Here is a 23,096-nt window from a genome sequence, read left to right on the forward strand (position 1 = left end):
GTTTCAGGATCTTAGCTGGTATAGGGTCTAGTATGTTACGATTTAGTGATTTAGGATGTCTGCTGTTTTGTTCTGTTATACAATAAAATTTGGTCTTTTTATTTACGTTAGGTCTGATGCCGTTGAAAAAGGAGCAAGATTTCACTGAAATGGATGATAATGATCAGCTTGAGAACCATCACGACTTAAGAAAATGCACACAGACTGAAAGGACTTCCTCCCAAAAAACATCTCCGAAGAGAAAACCTACAAGTCCCGTCTCCTGTAGCCAGTGCGGGAAAAGTTTCGATCGAAAGAAAAAGCTGGATGTCCACATGACGATTCACACCGGAGAGAAGCCTTTCAGCTGCCAACAGTGTGGAAAAAGCTTCACGCAAAAAGGCAACCTTAAAGTCCACATGGGGATTCACACGGGAGAAAACTCGGTCAGCTGCCAACAGTGCGGGAAAAGCTTCACGCAGAAAATCAACCTGAAAGTTCACATGAGAATCCACACCGGAGAAAAGCCGTACAGCTGCGGTCAGTGCGGACAAAGCTTCACCCACAAGAACAACCTCAACGCCCACATGAGGAGTCACAGCGGACAGAAGATGTTCATGTGCGGTCAGTGTGGAACGAGATTCACACGTAAAGGAGGCCTCGAGAACCACATGAGGATTCACACTGGAGAGAAGCCCTTCAAGTGTGGTCAGTGCGGACGGAGGTTCACACGTAAAGCGTCTCTTGGTACCCACATGAAGATCCACACTGGAGAAAAGCCGTTCCCATGTGATCAATGTAGAAAGAGTTTCAGGCGTAAAGTGACGCTCGATAGCCACAAGAGGATTCACACCGGAGAAAGGCCTTTTGTATGCTTTCAGTGTGGAAAGAGCTTCAGATTTACAGGAAACCTTAATCAGCACATGAGGATTCACTCAAACAAACGCACACACAATCTAAACGGTTTTAAATGTCTTCAGCGTGGAGGAAGTTTCAGAGACTTTAGGAATCATTTATTAACTAAAGAGAAGGCTTTCATGTGTCGTTGCTGTGGAAAGAGTTTCACTAATTCAAGAAACCTGAAGCTTCACACCGGAAAAAAACCTTTTAAATGTCTTGAGAAGAGTTTCACACATCTGAAAAATCCCTTGCCTGGTCGCTCTGGGAAAAGGTGGTTAAATTGTGATCAGCGCGATAAAACATTTATTTTGGCATCACACTTACAGATACACTTGAAAAGTCATGCCGATTTCAGACCTTATTTGTGTTGCTCGTGTGGAAAGAGATTTCAATGGCTCAGCAATTTAAAATGGCACCAGATAGCGCGTATCTGTGTGAAAGCAAGGCTTCGATCACACAACAGCTGAATGAAGGAACGTCTTTACTTTTTCTTTTGTAAAAAAAAAAAAAAAACTACTCAAAAATATTTTTGGAGTTTATATTTTTGAACTTGCCTTCAGATTTATTAATCAGCCCTGGATGTCGTTTTTGTAAAGACTTATTCTACTTATTCAACTAGTAGTATACCTCCAAAACCGAGTATTCTCGAAGTGAGCGAAGTACCTACATTCCTCTTGTCAAGAGTTCCCACTCAGCAGATGATTGATAATAAAGCGTAGTTGGCATGCTGTCCTGGGAGAGAGCCCTGAGCTCAGAAGATCCTCGAGCCTGGGGCTCCCTCCCGATAGAAGGGTGAGAGAGGAGTTTGAGTTAATGCTGCGCGAATGTCCACTAAAGTTCAGATTTTCGAACTCATTCGATTTGCGCGTCAAACACTCAATTCGCCTCTTTGCATTGACTTAACATGTAAATCATTGGCGCTTGATGCTTCTTCTGCATCTGGTCTTAACGCATCTCTCAAAACTATGCAAGCTCTGTGATTGGTCCTATTGGTATCGTAGACAAGTGCGGGCACACCAGTGAGCCCCAGGGCCCGGTTTTTCAAAAGTAATCCACTAGGATTTTGGATAAGGGATTGGATCAAATCTTGAAAATGGGTTTTTCGAAAGAAAAAACGGATTACATAATCGGATTAGATCACGTAATCCAATCTTGGTTTTGATCCGGATCAAACCTTTAGTTTGGGTTTTTCAGACCTTTTTTGTAGGATCTGGATCACTTTGATCCAAAAAACCTGGATTAAACTGATCCCATCAGAAGGGTGAATTTAGCGTGGATTTCATGCCTAAAATGTAATGAAAACTTAAAAAATGTATTAAATAATACTATTTTTGGATCATGCAGTATCTTACGAGATATACTATTTATTTATAAGGTTTTAATTTTATTTGTTCATCTGTCAGGCTATAGTGAGTATTGGCTTTAACATATTTAGCCTTTCTGTATAGGCCTCCAGCAAAGTAGAAAGAGTTTGGCCTCATAAAATAATCCCCTAAACAGCTGTCAAAACTGACCAAAAACAATCAATTTTATTCTGTCACTAATTGATATATATATATATATATATATATATGTATTCATCACAATGGAAAATATTTTTCTTATTAGAATATTTATTAATGATGATAGCGATTACAGAATAAACAAAAAATGCAAGAAATGGCAATGACTGATTTTTGAAATCTCTTTCAACAATTGCAAAAAGAGACTGAAAGGGCAGAAGCACAGCTTCGCCTGGCAGAGGAACAACTGACTCTAACCAAACTGCAGCAAACCAAGGCCAGACTTGAGATCCCCCTCCTAAAGTATACGCTTCACATCAGATGAGGAAGTCTGAGATTATTGTGGAGTTTTTGACATTAAGTATTTTTTTTTATTTACATCTATATTTGAAACTTATTATAAATATCCTCAATGTACAGTGTTTGTGTTGTAGGTCTCAAATGAGCGGACTGCTGGAAAAGGATGGGGTGGGCTTTTTCTTGTTTTTCTTATTTATTATTATTATTAATTTAATATTAATTACATTTTCTTAGTTTTCATTTAAAAAAAATAAATTATATTGGCCCCACGCTGGCTATTCTACTTGTCGCTCTTTACATATCTATAGTTCTACATTGTGATTTCCTATCCTGTTTGAGCACTGGTAATCCAGATTTAGTGATCCTGAAAAGTTCCTATCCAGATCAGATTGATCCAATCCAATGTTGCTTTGAAAAACTGGCTCAAAAAGTAAGCTGGATTACCTGATCACGGATCGCAAAAACAGAATTACTAAATCTGGATCAATTTGATCCGGATTAAACCTTTTGAAAAACTGGGCCCAGGAGAAGAGCAAGCCCATTTGAGCCAATGTTTAACAAGTGTGCATATGGAAACTTTTGCTCTGTGTTTACCTTATGATTTAAGTTGTTGCACATCTGCTGGTTTCCACCTCTGGTTCCTCCCGCCTTCTCTGCCTCTTGTGCATTAAGGTAGCATTTCAAGCATTTCCGATGTAAATAAAAACACCCGCAAAGAAACTTGACTCAGAAGAAGATAGAAACCTTGCCAGCTAGCGACAGTAGGTGTTATTGTCAGAGCAACACAAACCGAATGCAGAAGTATAAATGCAGGGCTACGCACAAGGCATGCACCATGGGTTCATGTCGCAGAAGTTAAAATTGGTGAGTAACAATACACACTGTATAGTGTGTTCAAGTATTATTCGGTCATTCATTCATTCATTTTCTTGTCGGCTTAGTCCCTTTATTAGTCCGGGGTCACCACAGCGGAATGAACCGCCAACTTATCCAGCAAGTTTTTACGCAGTGGATGCCCTTTTAACCGCAACCCATCTCTGGGAAACATCCACACACACATTCATACACATACTCATACACTACGGACAATTTAGCCTACCCAATTTACCTGTACCGCATGTCTTTGGGGGAAACCGGAGCACCCGGAGGAAACCTACGCGAAGGCAGGGAGAACAGGCAAACTCCACACAGAAACGCCAACTGAGCCGAGGTTCGAACCAGTGACCCAGCAACCTTCTTGCTGTGAGGCGACAACACTGCCTACTGCGCCACTGCCTCGCCCTATTCGGTCAGTCGTACCTCATAAACGTTTCTGTAAAAGCTGTTGTATTGTTTAACTAATCAACAAAGCTTTTTGATTTTAAAATGTTTATCTATCCAAATCTTTCACTCAAATCGTGTTCAAGAAAATAGGTCATGTGCCTGATCAACACATGAAGAATTGTAATAACGGCTGTGCTGAAAATCACACATATGAAAGCTGAAACTGCTAGTCAGTAACAGCGATGACAGACTAGTCTGCGATAGCACAGCGGAATTCAGCGCTCATAGTTTGCCCTATTTGAAACTTATTACATTTATATTCTAACACACGTCAACAGATATCCACATCCTCACAACTAAAGCTGTACTAATCATTTTATAATAAAGATTTGGATTCAGACTTCTCTCTGTAGTAGCGGTGTTTTTTAATGACAGAATAAGAAATGTCATTAAGCTGCGTTCACACCAGATGCGGAAGAAGCGTCAAGCACGAGTGATTTACATGTTAAGTCTATGCAAAGGTGCGAATAAACATCCTGCTGCATGATATGTGCGAATGAGTCGGCGTGAATGATGGGTTTCGCGTGAAGCGCCATGAGTTGAGCATTTTGCGCGTTTGACGCGCTTAACGTGCCTATCGCTTGTTTCGTGTGAATCGCACAGGTTCGAAAATCTGAACTTCAGCGAACATTTGCACCGCGTTAACCAATCAGGAGCTTGCTCGTGTGGGGGCGTGATTATGACGTAGCGCCTGTTGTTGGGTAAAGTCTAGATTGGATATGCGGCTGGCCAGAAGTGTGATATAGCAGCATTTTTTATGACACTGTGTAACAATAATTAATATTTTCACAGTACTGTGACGGTTGGGGTGGGGGTAGGTGTTAAAATACTATTTATTGGGTATTTTAATAGATAACATAAATAATACTCGGTACACCTACTGTTTTTATGTTACTGTGACGATTGGGTTTAGGGTTGGGATGGGGGTAGACGTTAATAAAATGTTAAATTTGATAAATAATAGAAATAACTCTCGTTAACTTCCGGCCGCAAACGTATCTGATCTAGCAACAACCCTGTTGTTGGTGTCTCGGGGAAAAATCCTTCTGCTGACACCGACAACAGTTCATCAAACGGGGCTTGGCTTAGTCAGAAGCACCGCTGAAAGCCTCCATCTTCCAGGTTAAGATTCTGGAAGAGTTGATGAGCTCACAGAGCTTTGTGCACCTCTAAAAGGATCTAGTGGACTCAGACACGGCTCCAAACAAATCAACGCTGTTTATCAGCCTTCCTAAAGCACATAAACACAGCTATTCTCTCAATAAAATCCATGTTAGCCATTTAGCAACGAAGCTAGAGTCACCGGGCAGATGAAGCCCTGCCCATCACGCGAATCCCCGTCTGTTCTGAAGTGAATTTGACACGCGAAAAAAGCGGATAAACCTAAAATGTTCACGCACGAATATCGTGATTTATCCGCGTCTGGTGTGAACACACCATATAATGAATAAATGTACTGTCTTGATACAGAATGCTGGTTTAAGCTGTAAGCTGGTTCTTTGCTGGTCATGGGCTGGAGTCACAGCGGACAGCGGTTCAGTGTGGAACGAGATTCACAGGTCAAGTAACGCCCAATTATCTGAGAATTCACTCAAAAGTGTTGAAATTATTGTTGAAAAATAAAACCATTTCAATCACACGCAACCTTGACACACAAAGACAAATTATGCATCCGTATAACAACAAAATATGTCTGCGACACTGGAGAACAAAAACGTCTATTTTTAGGTATATTGTTGGGTATAGTCAACAATACGATGTAAATTGACATTGACCTTTCTTTTAAAATAGTAGTAAATCATAGACTATGTTCCATGAAAATATATTGTAAACTTTCTACTGTAACTATATCAAAACTCAATGTTTGTTAGGGTTGAGTATCGTTTGGGGTTGTTTCGATACCTGTGCTAAATCGATACTTTTAAACTGGTACCGGTGCCTGAACCGATACTTATGAGCGACAAAATTATGGTGGACGACTCTAGAACAATCTTCTATTTGACAAAATCTTTTAAAAAATAATTTTGACTAGAACAATATAATTCGAATTTAACGTAAACATCAATTTATGTTTTATATATTTGAATTACTTTAAGATGTGTCCGTTGATCATTTGTTTGTTAGCATGAATTTAAGATTTGCATTATGAAATTACATTAGCTTACTACTAACCTGTGGAAAGGCTGTCATCAAAATACCGAATTGAGTAGGCAAAATCTGATATGAGGTAGGAGAGAAAAGAAGAACGTGTTCATCAGACGCTGGATTCGAACCGGGTTCACGATCGATCGCGTTAAAAGATGTTGCCTTGGGCCTTACAAGATACGCCACTCACGCTGCTGTCTGTCGCACTCTTTAGTTATGTTGTCTCTGCCAATCAAATAGTGAGGGGCGTAAATCACTTAACCACTTAAACTCTGCTGCTATTTGGGGATTTCCGCCTGGATTTTGCCTACCCAAATTTTAAAGCTTCCCAAATCCACATGCAGAGGTGTACGTGCAAAAATGTGGTATCATTTTAAAGAAAACCCTTTGAATTTTCATAAAACACTATTGAAAGTGTTTAAAATATCTGTATATGTCGTCTGTGTTATATTAAACACCTAAAAAAGAGGCGCTTTTTGTATTTTTTTTTTATAAACTCAAATTTGAAAGTGTACCTTTTAGGTTGTGTGTGGTCTAGCGTGCTGTAATTAATTTTGGTGGTTCCTGCACATGTCTGTAATCATAGGAAAAAAGAAAAATGTCTCCACCATAATCTATGCAAAAGTTATTGCATTCCAACTGATGAGAGGTGCTGTACAAGCCACAGGGACCGATAATTGTTTACATATTTCACTATTCTTTTGTTTGATCAAACATAATTCACTGTGTTTGGGCCACGTCAGACATATAAAAGGATTACTTATGCACATCACCTCAAAAACAGAGGAGAATGGCCCTGAAGCCCACAGCATAAGGTAAGAGATGACAGCTGTCTGTGCTATCTGGGGCTGCTTATTGATCATGAATGTATTGTTTACATTTCTGCGCCATGGAAACACCACAATTCATTCAACAACTGTTTGGCATATGAATATAATTCAGTAAAAAGAATGCTAGAACTGTATGAGCACCGGCAAGAGCTTTCATTTGAGCTATCACTTGTACAAGTGTCTTATAAAAAAATATGAAAATGAACCAATGTAAAATACCCAGCTCGGGTATCCAAAATACTGTGCATTTAAGTGTAAATAACTTTCATACAGTAGAATAAAAACCAAAGTGATGCATATGTGCATAAAATATAGATTCTACACTTTCAAACGAAACCACTTACGGGGGTCTGGTGCAACGCTAGCCCTTTAAATCTGAAAGCGAAAGTCGATGACGTCACAGACCCGATACCGGGTCCGCAGAGTTTAAGTGGTTTTAACTAGTTTATTCCAACGAGCGATATTTGTACTTATATAGGCACTCCAAAATCGGTTACATGCGTCATTGGTTACGTCGGTCACTTGACGCATAAGTATAAACCAGGCTTTAATCCGGTCCTGACCATGCTATAGGGCTTGTGATTGGGGATGTGGCCCCCGCTGCAGTATGCGTCCCTTATTTTTTTTGCATTAAAAGTGGTAACCCTTCTGAAGAGAGTCGCTCTCCGAATGCACTGTACTGAGTGCGTCCGTTTCTTAAGCAACAAGAACAAACGCCTGACATCGCCTGTCCGTATTCCTCAAAGTTGTTTATGATTAAATGTTTAGAGATGGTGTGACAACACGTACCTATTTGGGGTGTCACGATTTCGATTTTGAATCGAAATCGATCGAAATTTATGCTCAATTTCGATTATCGAATCATAAAATAGAATGGTCGATGCTGCCACGCCCCCATGTCACGTCAGCTTGGCTTGCCAAGCGGGAAAAAACAGGCTTGTTGAAGTGCTTGTTAAACTGCAGAAGCAGGAGACCCGTCGACAGAACTTAAACCCTCTCCTCTTTCAATGAAGTCGCCGGTGTGGAAGCATTTTGGATTTCCAGTGAGTTATGTTGACAACGTTCGTGTTGTCGACAAAAAAAAACACAGTTTTGCAAGCTCTGCTATGTACGTATTATGTACGGTTCGTCCGATAGACAACACCGGCATCGCGATCCTCCGCCCACCCCGGTTGCAAATCCGCTCGCCAAAAGTACACACTCAGGCCCTGTTTACACTGTCTTTGTTTTTAAATGGCATTTTAGAACGACAACGATTTGACATCCACAGTGGCGTGTAGCATTTCTGAGCAGCCCTCCTTCCTCTCTACCTCTGAAAATGAGGCACTGAAATTCATATGCTGATTTGATCCGGTTCATACTGGTTACAAAGGTACCGGTGCTATAATGACACCGGGCTTCGGTACCCAACCCTAATGTTTGTTTACTAATATAGTTAATTTGGACAAGTTTACTGAGACTTTCCTCAGTGTTTTGATTTATTTGGACCCTCAGGGGTCTGTTCATCGTTTATGTGGATTACTCAATCAGCTGGACTCGGTTACTGACTATTTGACACGATCCAGGATCGTTTCGTTCTTCAAAACTCATCCGAGAGTTGTTTTCGTAGCAACAGTTCTGGGGGCTGTTCCAGAAAGCAGGTTATGTGACATACCCGGGTAAGTTTGAGAGTAAGTAGGTGGATAACCTCAGCTTTGGTTCCAAAATCGGAGGTAACTTCTGGGTATGTTATTTAGCCATAGCAACTTACTCTCTGAAGATAACCTGCTCCGGAGCAGGTTATGTTCAGAGAGTAAGTTGCTATGTTTCAGAGTTTGTCTGTTTCAGAGAGTTTAATGAGCATTGCGTGCTCTTTTGATGAGAATATTTATGGATGTGGACACACAGATACAAGTTTTTTCGTTGTGAGAGGGTTATAAGTGCATAGTTTTTTTCATAACCAAATTCATAATGTTAATGTATTTAACAAACCTTTTTGAAATCAAATGTGACAAACCGCAAGTCTGTGCTTACCATAAAAAACATTCAGTGCAGCTCTTTGTATTCGCGTCAGGGCATTTTAGGCAACTGTACAATGTGGCAGTATGACCACCTGTACAGTATGCCTGGCACTGAACTGTTTTTTACACTTTTGTGTAAGTTTTTACAACTTAATGTTCTGTCCTCAATCTTTTGGTGTTTCAACTATTAAACTCATTACTGCTTCATCCTACCAGCACATATGTGATGACCCCACCTCATCACTATATGTTGATGCTAAATGGCTGATTTTCAGGATGTAATGATTCAAGTGTATAACACAAATATAGTAAAAAAAAAAAAAATAAAGCAAATGTTGCTTTACACAATGTTTATTTTTAATACATTTGTATTATACAATAGAATCATTACTGGGCACTACATTGTTACTTGCTGGAGGACAAAAGATACCCTTTTCTGCCTTATACGATGACACGTACCTGCAGCCTGACCCAGAGGAAATCTCAGTGACCCAGGCAGACAAAAGAGATGGAAGAGTGGTAAGAAATATAATTTGTCAAAAAACTATGTTTAATCAAATAGTTTGGTCTGTTAATTTCCTGAAATAAAATGAATGATTTTTTTACACTGCTTTATACACGCACGTTTCAACGTGTAACATATTTTTCATATACATTTCTCACCTTAAGGTGATGCTCATGTGACTTTATTTATATTTGAAGATGGACCTTATACAGCTACTTTAGAATTTAAATTTTATATATATATATATATATATATATATATATATATATATATATATATATATATATATATATATATTTTGTGATCCAAGATTAATATTCAAATATGGAAAAGTGCAGACAAATTTTTACACTGCTTGTTAGTTGAAGCAGAAGGAACTTCGTCTGCATGGAAAATAAAAAGCATAAAAAGAAGCTAAAGCTACCTGACAACAATCACTTACAACAGTGACAGATTGTGTGGTTTAAGTCAAAAACTCAACCACTTATGAGCCTTTATTAAAGGACAGAGCAGCTCCTCTAACTGGTGGACCACAGCAGTTAGACAGGCCTCTTTCTATTAGCTGCATGTCAGAAAGAATATTCTAGAGTGTTAAATAAAGAGCTCCAGTAATTAAATATTACCTTTTAGGAGAATGTTTCTGTGTTTAATGACTTTGGACAGAGGTCTAGCTCCAGAAAGATTACAATTTCTATAAGCCTTATTAGTCAATACACATATTGTGGCCTTAAGAAATTAATGGCAAGAAAAATAAATGCATGAATGGTTACACAATATACTCAAAAAGGATGTTAAAGAGTAGTTTAATTGTTCATTACAATGAATAAAATGGAGGGTGGCATGTGTAATTTAATGAACTAATAAACTTTCTTATTATTTATTTTTTCTTTTCTTATCTCTTATTCTATATTTCTTTCCTTCGTTGAAGCAGATGTGTAATCTCTGCGTTTAAAACCTCCAGCTTCGCCTCTGTAAAGTGCGTTGCCCTTTTTTTCTCACCGTGACTTTCTATGGTGACTCGTGAATTCGGCGATCTACTGAAAATGCCTTCAGGTTTGTGCCGTGCACGCGCATTAACCCGCGGTTATCTTCAGGAGGTTGATTTAACTAACTCTTACCACCTGTTTTGGAACCAACATACTCGCGGTAAGCAGGTTTTGGGTAAATCAACTGAGAGTTTAGGGTTTAGCAGATGGTAAGTTAACCCAGCTTTCTGGAATACCCCCCTGGTAGCTCAAACCTGGTTCAGAGCAGGTTTATTTGATATAAACAGGATTAGATCAGGTCATTTTCAGGCAAAGTTAATTAAATATAAATTAAATTATAACAATAAGTTAATTATAAGTTTAAAAAATATGAAAATAAAACTTTTGCGATGTAGACTCTGAAATAGAAGTACAAAGACTGTCACGGAGTGTTCTCTCCCCAAGGGGTTCAAAGCGAACATTTATTAATATGGACGTTTAGACAAATAATAGCCGGTGATTTGATGCTTCGCAAAAATTTCAGACACCTTCATCAATATTAGTGACGGGAAGTTCGGATCATTTTACTGACTCGGATCTTTGAGTCTCGTTCATCGAGATGAAGGAATCTTTTTTCGAGTCATTTCGTTCATTTGGTTCAATTTGCCAAAATATTATGAAAATGTTACGAATTGCTTCCAAACACATCTACAACTAGCCCAAAAGGTTAATCACATGACAAATAAGTCATAAGTAGAATTTAAGAAGGAGAAAATAATACTTCAATGTTTACCTGCTCTTTTGTCTATGAAGGTATTGTTGTCTCTTTGCTCAGCTCACCTCTTCATGTCTTCAAATGTCAGGGGTTCATTCACGTTACACTGACAGTCACATATAATCTTAATCAATGCACAGTCTGAGCCAATAGGAGCCATGATCGTTCGTTCATCACGTGACAGAATAACTCAAACCCGAGGACTCGAGAGATGAATGGTTCAATTCTTTCTCCGGCTCTAAACGTGTGTGATTGGCCTGTGATGAACAGGTGACTCAGACCAGATAGAAGACTCGAGAGGTGAGCGGATCAATTGTTTTTCCGGCTCTAAACGCGTATGATTGGCTTCTGCCAATGTGATGAAGACATGAAATTAACGATACTACCTGCACAAATGTGCGCACGCGCAGATGAACGAATCACTCCCTGAGAGGACTCGTAGTTCCCGAGTCATATTGAAGATTCGTTCAAAATGAACGAATCGTTCATTACCGACCCATCACTAATCAATACTAAAATCCTTAACAGCCAGTTATTTAATCCGCTTTAACTATAAATCTAAATAAATTGATAAATGTTCTTGACACATGAGAGTGTGAAGCCTGCAGCCCACAACAAATGTGGGAAGTTTTTCCGTTTCTTATTTAACAGACTTACATTTTTACGTTTGCTACGAATTTTATGTAATTTTGCTCACGTGGATAATTGAATACTAATCAGATGATGTCATTACGCTTCTGTGCCGTCAGCCAATCGTTGCATTGCTGATCATGATTTTGAGGATCGATGGATCTGTGCTTCACAACACATGCAGCGATCTCAGATCAGTTCATTCAGACGTTTTAATTCGATTCGCGAACTTGTTTGAAGAACCAAATTAGCCAGAGATCACTTATCAAGATTAAAAGATCCAGGATCTGCCAAATGATCTTAGATCATTTAAACGAGGTACGAAAAACAGACCCCAGATTTTCAAATATCCAAACAATGTCCAAAACCTAAGAAACAATACATCAATAGCTTTTGTTTCAGTCATTGACCCTTATGACTTGTTTTATCCTATGACTAAAAGCTGATGTTTTCCATTGTTGAATTATGTGCCATCGTTTTCCCTCAGAAATCATTCTTATTATAATTAGAAATGCTGAATTTTTAATTTTTTTTTTCAGAATGTACAGCACCTACATAGATAAATTCACACATGTCACTGACAGTATTTAATGAGGAACCATGCACTAGAGCTGAAGATCTTTGCCCGAACCCGACGTATCATTTTACATGGGGTCGGGCCAGGCTTGGCTTGCGCAGTAACTGAATAGTCGTGTGATGCATTTCGATTAGCGGGAGAAAGTAATTAAATCGTTTGTTACAACATTAAATTAAAAGGTGAAATAAAAAATACGGAGAAGTTAAAAAGAGCGGATTTTGACTGCGTTCAGGTTTAGCCGCCCATCCAAAAAGAACGGTCATTCTAGCCGGCAAGGTATTTCGGGCGGTCGCTCATACACTGCGTATTACGGTAGAGAGGTCACTCACTATTTTAAAACCGCTGTCATGGAAAACTAAATAGATGTTCCTGGCTGGTAAAGGATGAACAAACAATCCTTCCCAAAACGTGCAAAATTAGCCAGAGCAGAACTCTGCATCTCGGCCTGTAGCTGCAGCAATGAAAGGGTGTTCAGCTGCTGGACGCACCATCCTGAGCGCAGGACTGCGCTAAAGCCATTTACAGTGGATTCAATAATGTTCCTACACAAAAACACGTAGCCTAATCTTGGTGAGTAAAGGATTATCAAAATATAAATTAATATTAATTAAACCCTGTAATCATAATGTAGACAGAGTATACAGGCCAATGTTGGCATTCTTCTTTTAATATTCAGCTTTACCGTCGCCTTAATGCCAGATTGTGAAGAGAAGTGGCGAAACAAATCCCGCAGAGCCTTTATCTTAATTTCGTTATTGCCAAATACCCGTCATCATTTATTTTAATGTAATTTGACATTAAAAAAAGAAGAAAGACTTCTTTTAATTGGTGTGTTGGCCAATTTAAAGGCTAAGTGTATATACCTAGGCCTATTCAGAGTGCTGAGATGTTACCGAGGACTTATTTTATTTCTTTGTTCCAGCCAAAGTGGCCTATAGCCTACGTTTATTACGAATAAATGATGCTAAAACAAATGACTCATTCTTGAAAAAAGGCAAAAGAGCTGTGTGCATGTGCACACTTGAATAATGTCGGACTATAAATGGGTTCAGGCCAGGGCCGGAGTGGGACTCCTTTTCACCCCTGGAGTTTCAAGCATTATGCTGCGTTCACACCAGACACGGAACGCGTGTCAAGCGCGAGTGATTTACATGTTAAGTCAATGCAAACGTGCGAATAGACATCCTGCGGCGTGATACGCGCGAATGGCGCGGTGCGAATGACGAGAATTGCGCGGTGCGCATGGGGCGAATGGCGTGGCGCGAATTGAGCATTTTGCTTGTTTGACGCGCTTAATGCGCGTTTCGCGCGAATCACATGCGTTCGAAAATCTGAACTTCAGCGGACATTCGCGCCGCATTAACCAATCAGGAGCTTGCTCTTGTGGGTGCGTGATTGTGACGTATCGCCTGTTGTCGGTGTCCCAGGGGTAATCCCCCAGCAGACACCGACAAGAAGTTCATCAAACTGGGCTGGGCTCAGTCAGAAGCACCGTTGAAAACCTCCATCAGCCACGTTCAGTTTCTGGAGGAGTCTATGAGCTTAAAGAGCTGTATGCACCTCTGAAAGGATGTAGTGGACTCAGACACGGCCCTAAACGTATCGCCGCTGTTTATCATCCTTCATAAAGTACATAAACACTGTTATTTTCTTCATAAAATCCATGTTAGCTATTTAGCTATGAAGCTAGAGTCACCGGGCAGACAGAAGCCCTGCCCGTCACGCGAATCCGCATCTGTTCTGAAGTGAATTTGACACGTGAATGAAGCGGGGTTTGACGCGCGAATGAAGCGAGTAACCTCAAATGTTCACGCGGCTATTTACGCGCGAATGGCGCGATTTATCCGCGCGTTCCGCGTCTGGTGTGAACACAGCATTAGACCGGCCCACCTCAGTTCACGACTGACTATATTAAAATAAGGTAATTTCCAATTCAGTTTCTAATTACACTATCACGTCTTTTTCAACAACCTTACAGTTTTATATGTAAAAAAAAAATAATTACTCAGGGTAGGATCGAACACGGATCGATGACGTCGTAACGCAACTGGCTGACCACTGGACCACAATGGCGCAGATACACCCGAGTGGCCGGAATGATAGTTAAATCACCATTATTACCCTGCAGGCTGCATTTTGCTCATGGGGCTGCGAGACAATAAATAAGAAGAGCGGAGCTGCGGCAAAATAATGAATAAAAAGAGTGAGGCTATGGTCAAATAATTAAATAAATGAAAAAAAAAGTGCGACTGCTGAGAGTGCAAGCAGCAAGAAACACCGGCCCTCGCGGCCAAAAAACAGACCGGAACACCGGGAACTCTCCCAGTCCTCCCGATTGGCCAATCCGGGCCTGGTTCAGGCTTCATAAAGCTGTTAATCCAAATGTACCTGTCGGGCTCGGGCCTAATTTTTATGGCCCGATTACAGCTCTACCATCCACCTTTCATTCAGATTCATTACTTTTATGTTATTCATTGCTCCATGCTCCTATTTTGAATATTTAGGGTTATGTAAATACACAAATCAGCAAAATATATAACACTGTTCTAGTAGTTTTTTTAAAAAAATATGAAATTTTTAAAGAAAAAATGTTACATATTGTGTCGTTAAGTAGCAATATTTTCTCAAGTCACATCATTGTGGCATCATAATAAAATAATAACAAAATAAATATATTTACATATACATTTGTCATTCAATATCAATCAGAAAACGAGTGTTTAGTCTGCCATTTTAATTAGCATTTCTCAGCACAAAAAAGAGCTACTGAAAAAAAATCAATAGCAACAAGATAAGCGAGGTCTTGTAACATTTAGTCATTTTCTTTTCGGCTTTGTCCCTTTATTAATCAGGGGTCGCCACAGCGGAATCAACTTATCCAGCGTATGTTTTACACAGCGGACGCCCTTCCAGCTGCAACCCAGTCCTGGGACACACCCATGTACACTGATTCACACTGCAGCCAATTTAGTTCAACCAATTCCCCTATAGCGCATGTCTTAGGACTGTGGGGGAAACCGGAGCACCAGCAGAAAACCAACGCCAATACGGGGAGAACATGCAAACTCCGCACAGAACAGCCAACTGACCCAGCTGGGACTTGAATTGGCGACCTTCTTTCTGTGAGGCGATCGTGCTACCCACTGCGCCACCGTAACACCCGGGCTTTAAACAATCGCAATTAATTTAGCGCAAATGCAGATTTTCTGATGCCATTTTAAACTGCCGAGCCACTTGAAACCCTTCCCACACAAAGAGCAAAAATACGGTCTCATGAAAGCGTGTCTTTTCAAGTGCATCTTCAGGTGTGACGGCGAAAGAAACGTTTTATTACACAAGCCACAATTAAACAGCCTCCCAGACACATCCTTGGAACTGCGTCCTTTTGTCAGCATCCTAATAACCTCTGAAGACCTTGTTTTTCCGCAATGAGTCTGCTGCGAATGCCGCTTCAAGTCTTTCTGGTACGTGAATCTGTCGCCACACTGAGCGCAAGTGAACGGCTTTTCTCCGGTGTGAACTCTGATGTGAGTCTGCAGGTTCCCTTTAATGGTGAAGTCTTTTCCGCACTGAGGGCAGATGTACGGCTTCTCTCCGGTGTGGGTCCTCATGTGGATGTTAAGGTTGGTTTTGTTGGGCGAACTCTTTCCGCAGTGATGGCACATGTAAGGTCTTTCCCCCATGTGCGTCTTCACGTGATTCCTGAGCTGATTCTTGTCCGGACTACTTGCTCCGCAGTGTTTACACACGAACCCGTTATTCCTGGTGTGAATCTTCAAGTGGTAGCCGAGGCTGACCTTACATCGGAAACCCTTTCCACAGTGTCCGCAGATGAACGGCCTCTCTCCTGTGTGAACCCTCATGTGAATAATCAGGCTTTCTTTTCGCGAGAGACTCTTTCCGCAGAGCTTGCAGGAGAACGGAGCCGCTCCGGGATGAGTTTTCTGGTGGGCCCTGAGGGTCCCTTTATGAGTGAAACTCTTCCCGCATTGCTGGCAAGTGAACGGCCTCTCTCCGGTGTGAGATCTTATGTGCACCGTGAGGCTGGTTCTTTGAGCGAACCGTTTCCCGCACTGCTGGCAGACGTGAGGTTTTTCTCCGGTGTGAGTCCGCATGTGGACACTAAGGTCTCTGCGCTTGAGGAAGCACTTTCCACAATTGACGCAGATTGCTGTTGGCTTTTCCTCTGAGGGAGTCTTTTCAGTCTCAGAGGTGCTAAAATGTTTTTGATGTGTTTCATTCTGATCTTTCTCCTCTGTTATATTCAGATCTTGCCTCTCGTCTTTCAGCAACACACGCTCTAAGATGAAAAAGACAAACACCAATCAGTTGTGGAGGCAGTTGTGGCCTAATGGTTAGGGAGCTGGACTTGTAATGGAATGGTTTCTGGTTTGATTCCCTGTCCTAGCAGGAATTGAAGAAGGGGGAGTGAATGAACCACACTCTCTCCACCTTTAAAATCTAGCTGAAGCAAGGCACCTAGGCCCTAATTGCTCCCTAGGTGTTGGAAGCAATAGCTGCCCACTGCTCCCGGTGTATGCTCGCTGTGTGTGTAGTTGGATGGGTTAAAAGCAGAGGACTAAATTTGAGTACGGTTATTATACTGATACTGTTATTATACAGTTACTGATTATTATATAATAGAGCTGGCCATTTCATATTTCATCACGCATTTCCTCTGATAATCTTTATTGTGTCCATATAGCCTGACAGTAAGCACATATTGCCAAAACCACACAGTGCGAGTCTAATGTTTCATATTTTTCAATGAAAATGAAAGTTATTACGCTCCATTTTGTTATAAATTTGCATATAGTGAAGATGACGGTGATATAAATATGTACATGTTGCCTTAGCATTTTTGGTGTCTGTTATGTTTAAGTTGCTGATATAAAAATTAAAAGAGACAGTGCTTTATGTGATGTTTTCATTTTATAGTTAAGAGCAGGGGTCACCAACCTCGGTCCTGGAGGGCCGGTGTCCCTGCAGGGTTTAGCTCCAACTTGCCTCAACACACCTGCCTGGATGTTTCAAGTATACCTAGTAAGACCTTGATTAGCTTGTTCAGGTGTGTTTGATTAGGGTTGGAGCTAAAATATGCATGACACCGGCCCTCCAGGAACAAATTTGGTGACCCCTGTGTTAAGATAGTGAAACGTAGCCAGGGTGCATGACATTATAAAAAGTACACTGCATTTGAAGATTTACCCGACGTGTCCTTGCGTCCTCCGGAGTTCGTTATAAACTTGTGATGTCTGAACTTACAAGCAAAGAATGCAAAACTGAACTTTGTGTACGTGATATTGAGAAAAATGCCCAATCAGAATGTCTTCAGATGTCTCCGTTTTGCCCATCCACAACCATAACGGCCTTTTCAGCGTTTCGGGGCTCGAATACTCCGGGGTAGTGTGGACGGAAGGTGCAACCATAGCAAGTTATGCGTTTTCAAACTAAAACGGGGCCTTATTAAACAATTAGATTTGCCATATTTAATTGATAACCCACAGAAGATGAAGATAGTAGTTAATAGTTGTATAAAAAACAACAAGATGAAAATATTTGCATATTTGTAACCACCTCTGAGAAATGTGGTGGCCGCGAGTCACTGGTATTGCTATTTTGGGGGTGCGGGCTGGAGCAAGAGGATTGTTGAATGTTTATTAATTGTGAATGTTAATGAGTTTATTCTTTATGTTTATTTGCTTGTTCTGTTTTGATGTAGGGCGAGGCAGTGGCGCAGTAGGTAGTGCTGTCGCCTCACAGCAAGAAGGTCGCTGGTTCGAACCTCGGCTCAGTTGGTGTTTCTGTGTGGAGTTTCGCGTGGGTTTCCTCCGGGTGCTCCGGTTTCCCCCACAGTCCAAAGACATGCGGTACAGGTGAATTTGGTAGGCTAAATTGTCCGTAGTGTATGAGTGTGTGTGTGGATGTTTCCCAGAGATGGGTTGCGGCTGGAAGGGCATCCGCTGCATAAAAAACTTGCTGGATAAGTTGATGGTTCATTCTACTGTGGTGACCCCAGACTAATAAAGGAACTAAGCCGACAAGAAAATGAATGAATGTTTTGATGTAGTTTACAGCGCTACGATGCAGATGATGCTACGGTTGCAAATGTGCAAAGATGTTAAGATGTTTTTTAAGACCACTAACCTGATAATCTTGGGGATTTTATGCTTGTATGTAACAACGAACTGAGACTACAAATACTAAAACAAAGTTTATTGCATCTAAAGCTGCCGTCACTCTGCTCATAGACTACCATTCATAAGCACGATATGCGTCAGACCGGAAACGCAAGGTCGTGCTGCAAGTTTCGCAGTTCGCTGTGTTGAAAAGTTCAAGCTTGGCGAACTCTGACCTGCAAAATCGCATCACTTGACTACGTGAGACCAATCGTAGATCAAAATGGACCAGTCGCTTGCTTTTTTAGACCGTACTCACACTAGGTACTGTTCGAACGGGGCCAAAGCACGCTTGTCCCCCCTCCCGTCTCCCCCGAAGGCCCGCACTCACACCACAATCGGGCCTGGACACGCTTACGTCATCGCTGCTGCGCTGTTCAGTGAGAAGCGCTCTCTCACTCAGCAGCACAGTGGAGATTTCTCTAGTTATATCGTTTCAGTCGTTTGATATGTCGTCAAATATTTCGCCAAACAGTCCTTAGGGATGCGGGGACACGCAGTCAGATATTTCGCCGAACAGATCCACCACTTTTGGCGCTCATAAACAATCATAAAGCTCTCGTGCTGCAGGAATGAGGAGGTCTGCTGAAGGCGCGCAGCTGTCATGCAGTGAGGAGTTCTCGTCTTTAATAAACTATGGCAGTTTGCGTTCACTGAACAGTAAGAATGATTAATAAATCCATATGAAACAACCCCTTAAAAGTCACGTCTCGCTTTCAGTTTCGGGCTTTGGCGCGTTTTGCACTCACACACAAGTGTACCGCGCCAAAGCCCAAGTGAACCGGGCTCAGGCACACCTCTTCCAACCGGGCCAGGGCCGGCCAAGTGAACCGTGCTTGAGCCTGATTCAGCGCACTCACACTTCTCAAACGATCCGGGAAACGGGCCTGGGCACGGTACGGATGGGATAGTGTGAGTAGGCCCTTAATGTCTATCTTGTTTAATCCCGCCCCATTTTCACCGTGCCGGACGACACAATTTCGCAAGCTCAAACTCGAATGTGACCGCAGCTTTAGGCATGGGTCTCAATTTCTCAATCAAGTCAATTCCTGGAGGGCCGCAGCTCTGCACAGTTTTGCTCCAGCCCTGATCAAACCCATGAAGGTGTTCAAGACTCTTTTGAACGCCGGTTATTTGGATCAGCTTTGCTTGATAGGGTTGTAGCAAAACTGTGCAGAGCTGCGGCCCTCGAGGAATTGAGTTTGAGACGCACGATCTAAGTAAATAAATCAAACACTCCCGTCAAAAGCTCTCCGCCTCCTTTTTGAAGCTGAAGAGCTGCTATGTGGGTTAAACAATACTTGGCAAGGCTCACTTCAACTTTCACTAGTCAGGGTTCCCAAGCTAAGCTCCAGCGTAGATTTGCACCAGCTGTCCCAAGTTTTTGCTTAAACTGGAACGTGTTATGGGATTGAGTCTGGAATGTAACTTTAAAACTGTGTACTTGGGAATTGATTCTTCAGAAATACCCCAGAAAATGATGACAGAAATGATGGCCTGATGTAAAGAGGTATCATAAATCATAAATCATAGATCATTAACCTCTCTTTAAGACCAAAAATCCTATAAAATGTCTTCATACTGACGAAGGTGCTTTCCTGACTTTAACGTCTGTAATAGAGGAATTATTTGATGTTCCGGAAAATTCCTGACTAATTAATCCCAGTGTGAAGGAAGAAGGATACCATCATATACCATCATCAGATAGCATTCGTTTGTTTCCCTTTGGCTTAGTCTCTTATTTATCAGGGGTCGCCACAGCGAAATGAACCGCCAACATATCCAGCATATGTTTTAAACAGCAGATGCCCTTCCAGTTGCAACCCAGAACTGGGAAACACCCATACACACTCATACACAAGGGCCAATTTAGCTTATTCAATTCACCCATAGCATATGACTGTGGGGGAAACAGGAGGAAACTCACACTAACACGGGGAGAACATGCAAACTCCACACAGTAATACCAACTGACCTAGCCTGGACTCGAACCAGCCACCTTCTTGCTGTGAGATGACAGTGCTAACCACCAGATAGCTGTAAAGTTTAATTATGAAAGCCACACATTCATGAACAGATATTAAGTTTAATGTGACACTAAATCATTATTTTGCTCAGACTCGTACATTTTTCCTCTCAGAAATATGGAAACATGTCTGCACACGCGAGGATTCATATACACTAAAACATCTTTAACATCTCACATGACGTTCACTGAGAATTTCCTTCATTTCTAAAGCGAAAAATGTAATAATACACTTAAAATGATTAACTTTGAGGATGAAAACCAACCTGATTGTTTCGCAGTAACTTGGCTGAACTCTTCAATCTTCACCTCTTCACCTTCCTCTTTCACAACCGCCATCTTTGTTTTGACGCTCTGTCGGGTTTGAGAGTAAATCATCAGTGCGTGTCAATCAGCTCTTCAGTTCACTAGACAGTGCGCTGGTAAGTCAGTCAGTGTGACTATCAATTGCCTTGAATGACTTGATAAACAAATGTATTGAAAGAGTAAATAATACAGTTTATTTGAGTATAAAACATTTTGTTTGGGTATTTAATCATTTATTTACTATTTATATTTGTAGACTAATATATTTATATAATACTAAATGTATTTATTATTTATTTACTACTAATATTTGTAATAAAACACTATAAAACTTAACTGTATGTCTCACCGTTATTAACAGAATAATATTTAATATTTACGCTTCAAAACGAGCATTAATATTTAAATAATGAGGTGTATGCCTTTGTGTTTATGAAAGCAAATGCGTTTGCTTTCATTTATTATGCCTTGAGAACTCACTGTCAATTTACACAGAAAAATATATATAATTACTTAGATAATAAAAAACTACGTCATGCTAAATAAAAACAATAATTTTAACGCTTTTAAAAAGCCACAAATGAACCGAATCGGTTTATTTAAACACTTAAAAACACAAACCTTTCCTTAGCCGGATCAAAAACACAACAGCGCGGCGCATGCTTGTGACGTCACGCATCTATACCAAAATAAAAGTCCTTCTTGGAGCTTAAGCATAACAAGTTCAGCAGAAGCGAAAACAATGATTTGGCTAAAAAAAATATGGAAAAAATGGCAGAAAACTTGGGATGAAGAGAATAAATGAAGACATTTATATAGAAGGTTGGGGTATTGGAAGAAACTGAATAAAAGAAATTATCATAACTAGGATAAGGAGTGGACATTGTAGATTATACAAGTACTTGCATGTGATAGGTGTGAATATTGTAATATTGAATCTGTGGAACATGTGGTGCTTGAGTGTAAAAAAATATGACACTGAAAGGACAAAGTTAAAAGAAAAATTAAGGGAAATTGAGGGTGCTCTATAAAGGATATACTAGGAAAAACATCAAGAGACATGAATTATTTCACATTTATTATATTTCTTAAGGGTCACTGGTATAGCAAATAGGATATAGAATGAAATATGTATAGTTAATGTATGACAAGAAGAAGAAATGGGTGGTGAGGGGAGTATAAAGTAATAGGGAACAGTTTATCTCTGTCCAAATCCGGTTCACACTCCTATCCGAGTGTTGCCAGATGTAGCTGACTGATTCCAGCCCCAAAACCCTCCCGCTGAAAGCCAAAAAGCACCGTGGTGTCTCTTGCTGGGAGATCACAACACTTTTGTATGTGAAGAACGGGGCAATGCCATCTCTTTAGGAGACCATAACAGGTTTATAAGTGAAGACCGGGGCTGGCGGGCACGCGGTTGCAAAACCGCCCAATGTCACTTTTTACCCACAAAAACAAATTAAAAACCGCCCAATCTGGCAACACTGTCCAATACAGAAGGGGCAGTAATGCACCATTAAAGTTGGTTGCCATCAACTAAAGAAGCTGGATAAAATACAATCAAAAGCGCTCAGAATATGCTGTGGGAAAAAAAGATCAACACCTCTAGATGCTATGAGAGAAAGGGGGGAGATGCCACTAGATTTGAGAAGGGGAAAACTTGCACTGATGTATCGGGTTAATTTAAAGGGTTGTAATAAAAAAGCACATGTGTGCAATGTTAAATGAACGGAGGAAGTAGTTCTGGGTGGAAATATAAGCAGTGGGTCAGGCAATGTAGCTTGGAAAATAAGGAAATTTGTCCCAATTTATCATTAAAAGGTGTGTCCATTTGGAATATTCCAGAACCGACATGAGATTGTTGGAGGACTGAGAAAAAGCAGAATAATTATTTAGCGACAGCTATAATATTGGCATTTTCATGAGAGAAACTTTTAATTCTTTTGTACAGATTTACACAGATGGGGCAAAAGATCCAGTAGGAGTGTACGTATCAAGATTTAACACCAAAATAATTTTAAGATTGAGTGACAGATTGTCAGTATATACGGGGTGGGCTATTTATATGGACACACCTTATTAAAACAGGAATGGTTGGTGATATTAACGTCCTGATATTAGTATGTGAGAAGGCAAACGATGTATGGTGGCCAT

At 40.7% G+C, this 23,096-nt stretch overlaps 2 protein-coding genes across 12 annotated transcripts in view; one reads left to right on the forward strand and one right to left on the reverse strand.

Annotated features, from left to right (window-relative positions):
• si:cabz01054394.5 overlaps positions 1–15,697 on the forward strand; it is a 263,846-nt gene extending 248,149 nt beyond the window's left edge. For 6 of the 11 annotated variants that reach the window (XM_088650172.1, XM_088650171.1, XM_087250109.2 and 3 more), the window contains one exon: positions 112–6,617. In XM_088650172.1, coding sequence (XP_088506298.1) covers positions 112–1,346 — 1,235 coding nt within the window. In that variant the 3' untranslated portion in view covers positions 1,347–6,617. Of the gene's footprint in view, positions 1–111; positions 6,618–6,892; positions 7,098–9,361; positions 9,692–15,393 lie in introns of those variants that run through there. The other 5 variants (XR_015942534.1, XR_015942535.1, XR_015942533.1 and 2 more) reach the window with 5 other exon arrangements.
• Positions 1–21,619, reverse strand: part of zgc:175107 — a 91,966-nt gene extending 70,347 nt beyond the window's left edge. Inside the window, exons 1-4 of the mRNA XM_088649862.1 lie at positions 21,564–21,619; positions 20,903–20,990; positions 15,916–16,731; positions 10,597–10,605 (exon numbers count right to left, since the gene is read on the reverse strand). Of these exons, the coding sequence (XP_088505988.1) occupies positions 10,597–10,605; positions 15,916–16,731; positions 20,903–20,975 (898 nt within the window). The 5' untranslated portion in view covers positions 20,976–20,990; positions 21,564–21,619. The remainder of the gene's footprint in view (positions 1–10,596; positions 10,606–15,915; positions 16,732–20,902; positions 20,991–21,563) is intronic.
• Positions 21,620–23,096: the final 1,477 nt, after the last annotated feature.

This window comes from Danio rerio, chromosome 4 (assembly GCF_052040795.2).
Source record: "Danio rerio strain M-AB ecotype USA chromosome 4, GRCz13ab, whole genome shotgun sequence".
Taxonomy (NCBI): Eukaryota; Metazoa; Chordata; class Actinopteri; order Cypriniformes; family Danionidae; genus Danio; species Danio rerio.